This window comes from Diplotaxodon limnothrissa, linkage group LG11 (genome assembly GCF_057381915.1).
Source record: "Diplotaxodon limnothrissa isolate DT_005_m linkage group LG11, D_limnothrissa_male_GT1.1, whole genome shotgun sequence".
NCBI lineage: Eukaryota > Metazoa > Chordata > Actinopteri > Cichliformes > Cichlidae > Diplotaxodon > Diplotaxodon limnothrissa.
Genome location: NC_140606.1, coordinates 37,716,160 through 37,727,157, shown reverse-complemented (window position 1 = coordinate 37,727,157; position 10,998 = coordinate 37,716,160). Strand labels below are relative to the sequence as shown.

Sequence of the window (10,998 nt, the reverse complement as noted above, 5' to 3'; positions counted from 1 at the left end):
CGTGACGTATTTTCAGAAGATTGTTGAGCTGTTTGACAAACACAACTCTACGATGTGCAGTTGTGCTGCACTGTTAATCTTCAGACTCAGAGTAGTTTATTGATCCATAAGGGAAAATATTTTGGTTACAGTGCTCCAGTACAAACAGTAACAAAGACAGACAATACACAAAGTAAGAAATGGCACAATATATACATACATATAAGTCACTTATTGATAAATAGCTGAATAAGAAAGAAGAGCATGATGTGCAAAAGGGTGCAGCTATTGCAGTAAACAGTGTGTTAAGTTGTACAGGGAGCCACAGGCAGGAATGAGTTCCTGTGTCGGTCAGTGGTGCTTTTTGGTCATCTCAGTCTCTCACTGAACGTGCTCCTGTGACTGGCCAGCACGTCATGGAGTGGGTGGGAGGAATTATCCAACATTGTCTTTATCTTGGACAACATTCGCCTCTCCGAGACCACCTCAAGAGAGTCCAGCTCCATCCCTACAACATTGCTGGCCTTGCAGATCAGTTTGAGTCTGTTAGTATCAGCAACCCTCAATCTACTCCCCCCAGCATGCAACGGCGTAGAGGGTTGCACTGGCCACCACAGACTCATAGAAAATCCTGAGCATTTAATGTCAAAGACTTGAATCTGGTGTAGTTATTGTCTCGAGCTGTGTGGCTCTCAGGCACAGAGTGAGTACCTGCGGGCCTGTGGAGTGAGGAAAAGCTATGTAGCTGATCTTGTTTGAGTTGTAAAACCATGAAGTGACAAGACTGTGGCAGAGGAATGACAAATATGACATGCTGATATGCTGTATGTTCACAAAGATGCATTGTCATCCTCTTTATGGAGCCAGAGTGGAATTTTCCTGACGGTGACTGTTGTCTGTCATGACTTGTATCACACTAAGAATCAGAAACAGCGAGACAAGACGTGCTTCTATCATGTGATGCTACAGGTACCTGATCTGATATGTGACACGGGGTTAGTCTGCACACGAGGGAGACATTAGTATGATTCTCTGGGGTGCAATGTCATTTTCATGCATCTTCTTTCAGTGTGAGTGGCCACATGGGGTCATTTAAGTAAATAACTAAAGTATCTATAAAGTCCACAGAGAGAGAAACGAATGAAAACAATAGCAGCTGGTTGAACTGGTCTGACGAGAAAAAGGAGGGCGGGAGGAAGTGTGGCAAAGGGGGGAGGGTTCAGAGGAGGAGGAGACAATGCTGAGTCCTCAATTAGAAAAGTAGATATAAGAGCAAAGATAAGAACAGAAGAGGGAAGCAGGGAGCTCAAAACAATCACTGTTTTTAGTTATGACGTTTAGTCATGAGCAGTGTTGACTGCACTGACACGACTGGATTAAATGTCAGATCAACTCTGACGAACTGATCCGGCAGTCATCTACCTCACAGGTCAGTGTGCACAAATTCTTTTTTCTTTTTTACTTACCAGCTTCCATTCAAAAGTCATGAAATCATAAAAAGTCTGAAGTGGGAATTCTTGCAACTTTGCCAACATGTCTGCGCTGCTTTTTTTTAAACAAATGTGAACAATGTGAATTCTGAGCCTCTTGTTGGTGTTAAAACTTTTTTTAAAAAGTAAATTCACTGGGTACAATGAAAATTTGCTGCAGCGTTACAAAGAAATCCCAGTTTTGCTTCTCAGAAGTCCAGCCTCCACTTGACGCACTCCCGGCTCATGTTTCCTCACAATTTCTGTGCAGGAAAACCTACTAAACAAATATAGCAACTTATCAATTGTCAAGACTAAACCAGCACATACATGTTGAATAACAACAGCATTTCAATACAATCGAGATGTCAGCCAGCGACTAGGCGTTCTTGCTTCATCACCGTGAAGCAGCAGTGGTGACTGCAGGTAAATTCCTGTGGCTTACTTCCTGCTCTGCTTGATTTTGGGAGCCAATAAACTCATCTGAGGTTTAATTTTCCACAGCAGCTGTTGGGAAACTGGTAGGAGTCGAATTCCAGACGGCACTTTACCTCTGACATCACTCCAGTATGAGTGATGGTGGGGAGGGAAACAGCAGGGCCGAAGAGAGCCATGGAGCCAGGCAGCCCCAGGCCCCTAACGTCAAACCCAAACTCGGACAGAATGACAGGAACAGCAAGGAGGAGCACCGGAAAAAAGAGAAATCATTAAGAGTGAGGAGATCGAGGAGTTCTGACTCTGAGAGGACGGAAAGAGGGAGGAGAAGAGAGTCAGACAGGAACCGTGGAGAAAGGAGGCATCGTGGAAGGAGCGAGGAGGGCCGTGGGCGGCGCCAGAGAGACGGAGAGAGCGATCGGAGAAGGATGAAACCCCCTGAAAATGACGTGGAGGACACAGAGTGCGCTGTGTGCTTCTGCACTTACGATAATGTCTTCAAGACCCCAAAGCTGCTGGCATGCGGGCACACCTTCTGTCTGGAGTGCCTGGCTCGCATCAACGTCACCTCACCTGAGCTCAAGACCCTGTCCTGCCCCGTGTGCCGAGAGGTGACTGAGCTCCCTCGCGGCCGGGACCTGCCCCGTCTGGGAAACAATCGGGACATCATCAGCAAACTCCCTTCAGATATGCAGCGGGCGCTGTCCATCCGCTTTAAGCGCAGCCAGGGTAAGCTGATGCTGAAGAACCCTCCTCCCAACAGCCCGAGCAGGCCTAATGTCTTCAGTCTGCCTACCAAGAGTCAAGACACTCAGGCGGCACCAAGCAGGAACCTCCAGCTAAGTGCAATGGAGCAGGGGATCACCCCGACCACTGTGGTGGATGTAGGCAGACCTCCGAGCAGGATGAGAGGTCGCCTGCGCAGGATGTTCCGTTCAGATCAGTGCTACTACGCAGTGGTTGCGACCATCATCACCATCACTGTGGCGCTCATGCTGGTGGGAATTCTGGCTTTTGTGATCATACCCACTGTGTCCTTGAACAACGTTCGTCCCCCACGTCCACAATCAAACAACACTTCACAGCAAAATCCATGAACTAGAGATGCGTCCATGTCAAGGACAGGACTGTGGAGGGTGATGGTTGGGGAGATGAAGTGGACAAGGAGAGAGAATCACACAAAACTTCCAGTGACCCTTGTTCCACTTTGCACACCTTGTGTTTATAATGGTGAAGTACAAACTGAGCTCCTTCAAGCTTGGGTCACGTGGAGAAATGAAGGAAAACCAGGAGAGCAACATTTTTTTAAAAACAAAAGAACTGGCAGGTGCACATGAAGGAAAAGGGACTGATGTGTTTCCTGTTTTTATTCTTTTCTGAAGGTGTTTGTGTTCACCGTGAGAGCGGCTGAACACAATAAAGGAACCTTGTGCACAGATCAAGTAAGCTGTAAATGTTGAAATGCACTACACTCTGTGATGAAAGGTTGGGAAGATCTCTGGATTGAACGCTGATCTCGCAAACCAGAGTTTATAGTTCTTAACTAATTTTGTTTATAGTCCAAACCCATTGTACATACAGATGCCACAGATGATTTATATATTTGCAAGTATTTCTCAACATATCCATCAAATAAAGGCATATTTGAGATTGTCCTCTACTGATACACACCTGCTGCTTATTTCTTTTCAGAAGCCCTCATGCTTCATTTAGACACCTGATCCCCTTTAACCGTGTAAACACACCTGCTAACAGGGTGGATTGAGCAACTTCCTCTCAGCTGTGCATATCGGGATTTTTAGGATGACAAGCCTGTTTGACAAACACGGGCGTCACGCCCTTTGTGGCATTTTTCTGGCTGATTGGGGAGGATCAGTTGCAGCATGTCATCCATCACTTTGATGTAGGGTGGATCAGGAATGTGTGCAACAAGCAGTGAGTGAAAAAACATTTAAAATCAGCACATGGAAAACTTTAATTTGATGGCCTGTTTCAGGATCAGGCTTTTTAACTTCAGCAGTAAGAAGTAAAGAAGTGAGTGATGTCAGATGGGAACTGTTCGTACAGGGCAACAGGGAATTAAAAATTCCGGTGTTAAGAATTGCAGGTGAGTCTTTTGTACAAAACCACAGACATTTCTCTTGAGTCAGTGTGACAGGTTTCATTCTGTGACTCTTATGTATATTTGCAACGAATGATTTTAAAAGCAAAAGTTCAAAACTTCTTTCTGTAAAGTACAAACCAGAAACAGTCACACTTTAGAGGGTACCACCCCGGCGATAAGCTGTAAGGTATCGACTTAGTCAGGGGTTTCAAGAGAGACTCATAACTGACCCAGAGGATCAGTGTTGACCTTTAACCCACTGAGCGTCCACTCACCCAGAGCTCCTCCTGGGGGACACTGGGCAACGTCCCAGAGGGGTGTAGTTAAAATAGTAATAGTGTCCATTCTGGGTCATAACATCTGACACATGAAAAAGAGAAATACTTAAAAACCTGTACCCCGTCTTTCCTGGAAACCATGTCTTAACAGTATCCAGCTATTTCCAATGGCAAAGACCACTTTAAACTGTCTGGATTTAACAAATATTTAAAATCATCACTTCATCAGAAATGAACTGTATTAAATCTGATAAACAAAGGGAAAAACACAACAACATGTGCTGAGTCTAATAGAAATGTCACTCCAGCCTAAATCCTGAAAAGCTTACAGCAAGGACTGTGTGGGCTCAGCTTACTCAAACCTTTGTAACATTATACAACAGCACTACAGAAACGGTATGAATTGCTTTTTAAAAAAGTAGGACAATAAAGTTTACACAGTACAGAAATCTTTATAAAATCTTTTTTGAGGGCATTTTAGCTTAACCTGTAGCGCCCCCTTCAGGAAGTGCTCTCAATAAATGTTTGCGTTTATGTTTGTATTCATTGTCCAGCTCCAACTATTATGTAATTGTCCTGACCAAGGTCACTATAACGAACGTAACGACCAAAGGTTAGTCTGGAAAAACTTTACATTAGTTTAAAAAAAAAAGCATTTAAACATGTTAAATAAAAGAATCGAATTCATTTTGGAAATTAACTGAAATGAAATTGAAGTGCAAACTATACTATTTCCACATTAAATGGAAATGATAAACGAAAAGAGAAAAAAGAATATTCAGTAGGTGAAACTTGTTTATTGCTGTTTTGTGCGTTTCTTCAGAGTCACTTTTTATTTATTAACAGAAGTTTTTATTCATGTAGAATTTTGTGACCCGCGATGCCCCCTGTGACCGGTTCTCAGATCTTCGAGTGTCACACTACTACTTTTTTATTTTTAGGAGAAGAAATAGATCGTATAAATCGATCACTCGGGGCAACTGTGCCCATTTTTGATTTACTTCAAAAACCTAAACTGCATTTGTCTCCCAGTCCCTCTGCATCCGAGTACCTGCTAAATCTGTCTCATTTTCATCCAGTGTTTCCACTCCGGGGTGTAAAGTAGCTGCTTGTTCTGCTCTGGCCTAAAGACACACCCACACGAACCCCCCACTGTCACAGTCGAGGCAAATATAGTCGCGTGGACCAGACTAGAAGAAACCCCCCACCCTCCTCTGACCCGCTCCTTACGCAAATAAACCTCTGAAGGTTATGTGAGTGTTTAGACGGAGGCTGGCGTTAAGGAGGAGAGACGTGGACGCTACCGATCACCATGGCTTCCACCCCCTCGGCCTCTGCCCTGTCCGCTGTTCTCCGGTGCCGGGGGAATATCTGGACGAGGAATCCGCCGGCCAAGCGGCCTGCCAGCTCGGCGTACGGCCTAGGACTGGCCGGCGGGGCGCTGCGCGACTCTCCGGGCGAGCGCAGCGGCTCACACCAGGCGTCAGCGGCGGAGGCTTCTCCACACGGAGAGTGTGTGGTGGTCCTGGTGGGAAGAAGGCTGATTGTTTCGTACAGGTCGGACAGAGTGGGGGGTAAAGTTTCCAGGGAAGTGAGTGGATTACGTTACCCAAAACTTTCGCAATCTCCAGCGCACGCGCACTCAGCTGCGCCTGCGCTGGTGCGCGTACTAGCGAGCAGACTGTCTGGAAATAATAAATGCTCTAAAATAATTCAGATTAAAGATCCTGCACACATCCGCAAAAGCGCTTTGGTTAAAGACACGAGTGAAATCTCTGCGAGCGTCCTGAAGCTGTCCGTGACGTCCCCTCCGTGTTTAGTGGGACAAATCCCGTCCTTCATGTTAAACGGCTGGTCTGTACTGAGGAGCACGTGCTTGTCTGTGACTTGTCTGGTGTCCAAAATTCTGTTTTTGAATTTGGGAGATGTGCGTAGCTCAGGCAGCAGCCCCGATGAAGCACCACGACATCTGCTGTGCCAGCGGGATGAGAACAACTCCAGCAGCCGGAGCCTCCAGGTGAGAGTCCTGTTGAACCGAGAATAGATAATTCATGTAAATGTTACTGTATGAAAATACATCACGCTTTGTCTTTTAGGCAAACAAACAGACCTCTTACAAGAACAACTCCAGCTCAGCACAAAAGATCACACAGGAAGGACCTGACTGAGTCCAAGGCCTCAGCGCCACAAAGAAGCATTGCGATCAACATCATTTATTGACTTTTCAGGACACACACCACATCTGGACTTCAACCTGCTGATAGAAACCAACCAGCTGTTTTTCATGGCACACTAACCAGTGGCAAATGAATGGAAGAACCAGAATGAAGTGTTTGAAATGAAGCGTTGAGCCTCCACAAACACCATTAGTGCTGTTTGGCAGCGACTCTCTAAATCTCTGATTTGGGCAAGACCATATTTACTGTAAAAAAAAACGTTTTCCCTTATCTGTTTTTTTGATGATAATGGTCGAGGGCAAAGTCCCACATGGATTAGTGATCAATTAGATTGAGATCAGATTGAGTCGCATACTGTGGCAAAGGCTACAGCGTGTGGTTTGCATCATTTTCACCCTCTTAAGACTTTTCAGTGGTTGGGGATATGTCATCATGGAAGAGCCCACTCCCACCAGGACAAAAATATTTAATCATTAAGCTGATGTTTCTGCATAACTTTGTATTGATTTGAAGTGGATCACCACTGCAGGGGCCTACAGCGAGTTCCCCCTCTGTAGGGTTCAGTGGTTCTGGTTTTTTCCTTTAATTTGCCACTTGTCTGTATGAGCAACAAGAAACAAGCATGTATTGCAAGTCTTCTGAATGGATATGCTCACCTTGCGTGCTGCAGATACTCTGTTTGTCAGGGCTCAGTGTTTCCAGTGGGAGAAACGTGTTCTCGCTCGTCCAGGTGACCTCTTCGGTCCCCGCAGACAGAAGAAGTCGGCCGTCTGCAGGTTTCTCCAGCCAACTGAAAATGCTGCGCTCAGATGAGCAGAATCAACTGTCTGCATTAAAACTCTCACCCTGCATAATTTGCACAAAAGCTCATTTTACAGAGACCGTGACACAAACTTCCTCTTTAAATTGGAGTTAAAATAAAGCCTCAAGAAACACACCAATGCACACTGAGTAAAAACGATATAAATGTGTGGAAATAATTAAAAGACGTCCACTGTTTTTATACAGTGCACAAAACATAAATATTCTGTGCCAGCGGAACATATACCAACATACCCTACCAGTCTAAAATGTGAAAACACCTTCTCATTTAATGTTTTTTTTTTTCTTTATTTTCATGAGTATTTAAATTGTAGGCATCAAAACTATGAAAGCACATTACTGCTTTGCACAAGCTTGGAATTTTCTCGTTGAGTGAGTGAGTATAGGGGTGGGATTTAATAAGTTTTCTTCGTCCCACTCCTTTTTCAGGCAAGTTTTGTTTTTTGTTTTGTGTATTTTATGTTCAATATAGGTATTTGTTGTGCCTGAAAATGAATAAATAAATGAAATGAATGAAATGAGCTGAATGCCATTTCACCTGAAATGGTTCTCCAACAGACCTGAAGGAGTTCCCAGAGATGCGGAGCACTCGTTGGTTCTTTTGCATTCACTCTGCAGTCAGTCTCATCCCAAACCATCTCCACTGGGTTCAGGTCAGGTGATTGTGGAGGCCAGACCATCTGGTGCAGCACTCCATTGCTCTCCTTCTTCGTCAAACAGCCCTTACACAGCCTGGAGGTGTTTGAATAAATCTCCAACAGTGTCACCAGCAAAGCACCCCCACACCATCACACCACCTCCTCCATGCTTCTCGGTGGGAACCATGCATGTAGAGACCATTCACTTTTTCTGCGTCACACAAAGACACGGCGAGTGAAACCAAAGATCTTACATTTAGAGTCAACAGACCAAGGCACATGTTTCCACTGGTCTGATGCCCATTCCTTGTGTTTCTTGGCCCAAACAAATCTCTTCTACTTGTTGTTTTTCCTTAGTAGTAGTTTCTTAGCAGCTATTTGACCATAAAGGCCTGATTCACACAGTCTCCTCTTAACAGTTGATGTAGAGATGTGTCTACTCCTGGAACTCTGTGTGGCATTTATCTGGGCTCTAATCTGAGGTGCTGTTAACTTGTGATTTCTGAGGTAACTCAGATGAATTTATCCTTAGCGGCAGAGGTGACTCTTGCTCTTGGGGCGGTGCTCATGTGAACCAGTTGCAACGTAACGTTTGAACTCTGGCAAACGTACACCTGTGAGTGAAAACCATTTAAGGTGACTACATCATGAAGCTCACTGAGAAAAGGCCAAGAGTTTGCAGCGCTGTCAACAAAGGAAAGGGCGGCTACTTCCAGGAATCTAACATATAAAACATATTTAGAATTATTTTTCTGTTTTTTGCTACATAATTCCATGTATTTGATGTTTTCAGTATCTACAATATATAAAGTAAGAAAAAGAAAGAAAACCATTAAATGAGAGGGTGTGTCCAAACTTCTTACTGGTAGTGTATGTTTGACTTTTTTAAACCTCTACCAGGCTACTGTGCACCATTTAGTAGCCACATGTTAGACATGCACATTTTGATACTGCTTTAAAATAACTGACCAGAGACTCTGTCAAAGGTCACTTGCTTCAGAAGGGACTTCTGGGATCCATACATTTTTATTTTTTTATTGACATTTTTTGAAAAGTGACCCTGCGCAATATTAACATAAATATTGTCATTTGATACGTTGTACCAGAGTTACCTTAAAGCTAATTTGCCTCTCCACTCCCCACAACACTTCCACGCACCGATGAGCACCAAACACGAAAAGACGTCAGTATTTATAAGCCTGTGAGTCTCTTAGCAAATCTTTCAGTCTGCTGATAGAGATAGAGTTGCAGTTCTTCATGAGATCAGCAGGATATTCCTTTGAGTTCAGGATTTCACAGAGAGAAAAGCAAAGAGAGGAAAAGTTAAGTACAGTCTTCAGTTGAATTTTTGATTTTATGGATCTTTTATGGATTCTCCTGGGTGGAGCCTATCCCAGCTGTCATAGGGCCAGAGGCGGGGCACACCCTGGACAGGTCACCAGTCTGTCGCAGGGCCAACACACAGAGGCAGACAACCCTTCACGCTCACATTCACACCTATGGACATTTCCCTACAAACTGCATGTCTTTGGACGGTGGGAGGAAGCCAGAGTACCCATCTCATCTGTTCAAAAGGACACTGATCCAGAAGTCTTTTGATTTGATCAGACTAAAGTTTCTAAACCTTAGCTGTACTGATGTGTTCTTTATGGAGAAGAAGCTTTCTCTAAAAATCCATCAAGTCATTATTTTTCAATTGTTTTCTGATTCTATTGTCATGAAATTTAACATGCTAACTGTCTTAGATGGAGCTCTTGGGTTTTTTAGAGTTTCTCTGAGCATTACTCTGACACTGGGCTGAATTTGCTGGGATGCCTTTGCCATTGTGTTAACAGACCTCCAAAACTTGTGTTTGTGTAGAGGCATTCACAATAATAACTATGGATACATTAAGGGTGTAGCACATTTTTCACATGCTGCATCTGCATTTTGGCTTATATAAATAATGGCCCTGAGTAATATGTCATAGCTTATTGCTCATCTGAGGTTCTATGATTTTATTACTCGATGATATTTAAAACCTAAAAAACTGAAACAAGGTGTACTTTCTGTATTTCTCCAACATTAAGTCTGCCAACATAAACCTCCAAAACAAAACATTAATAAAAATAATATCGTGGTAATACACTGTTTTTGTATTGTCCACTATGTCCTCATGTAATTATTGACTAGTCAGCATTAATGTGACATTTTATCTTCTCCATCCTGATAAATCTTTGCTTGTGGGGATTAATTGAAAATATTTCATTTTTAGGCTGATTTAGAGTCAAAATAAGATGTTTAAAGGCAAAAGGCTCTATGTCACCTTTATAGACTTAGATTCAGCAGAAAAACTATTCAGGTTATTAATTAATCTATAATGAGTATAATCAACAGCTATGGGTATACAGTGGGGCAAAAAAGTATTTAGTCAGCCACCGATTGTGCAAGTTCCCCCACTTAAAATGATGACAGAGGTCAGTAATTTGCACCAGAGGTACACGTCAACTGTGAGAGACAGAATGTGAAAAAAAAAATAAAAAATCCATGAATCCACATGGTAGGATTTGTAAAGAATTTATTCTTAAATCAGGGTGGAAAATAAGTATTTGGTCAATAACAAAAATACAACTCAATACTTTGTAACATAACCTTTGTTGGCAATAACAGAGGTCAAACGTTTACTATAGATCTTTACCAGGTTTGCACACACAGTAGCTGGTATTTTGGCCCTTTCCTCCATGCAGATCTTCTCGAGAGCAGTGATGTTTTGGGGCTGTCGCCGAGCAACACGGACTTTCAACTCCCGCCACAGATTTTCTATGGGGTTGAGGTCTGGAGACTGGCTAGGCCACTCCAGGACTTTCAAATGCTTCTTACGGAGCCACTCCTTTGTTGCCCGGGCGGTGTGTTTTGGATCATTGTCATGTTGGAAGACCCAGCCTCGTTTCATCTTCAAAGTTCTCACTGATGGAAGGAGGTTTTGGCTCAAAATCTCACGATACATGGCCCCATTCATTCTGTCCTTAACACGGATCAGTCGTCCTGTCCCCTTGGCAGAAAAACAGCCCCATAGCATGATGTTTCCACCCCCATGCTTCACAGTAGGTATGGTGT

At 43.6% G+C, this 10,998-nt stretch overlaps 2 protein-coding genes across 2 annotated transcripts; both read left to right on the top strand.

Annotated features, from left to right (window-relative positions):
• Positions 1-2,017: 2,017 nt before the first annotated feature.
• rnf183 (ring finger protein 183) lies at positions 2,018-2,980 on the top strand. Its single transcript, XM_085365975.1, has one exon. It carries the CDS (start codon positions 2,018-2,020, stop codon positions 2,978-2,980), a length of 963 nt encoding a protein of 320 aa, XP_085222101.1.
• A 2,455-nt stretch (positions 2,981-5,435) lies between these two features.
• Positions 5,436-9,082, top strand: LOC146623533 (uncharacterized). The gene is made up of 2 exons (XM_085366703.1): positions 5,436-6,282; positions 6,362-9,082. Exons 1-2 carry the CDS (start codon positions 5,578-5,580, stop codon positions 6,431-6,433), a joined length of 777 nt encoding a protein of 258 aa, XP_085222829.1. The 5' UTR covers positions 5,436-5,577; the 3' UTR covers positions 6,434-9,082.
• Positions 9,083-10,998: the final 1,916 nt, after the last annotated feature.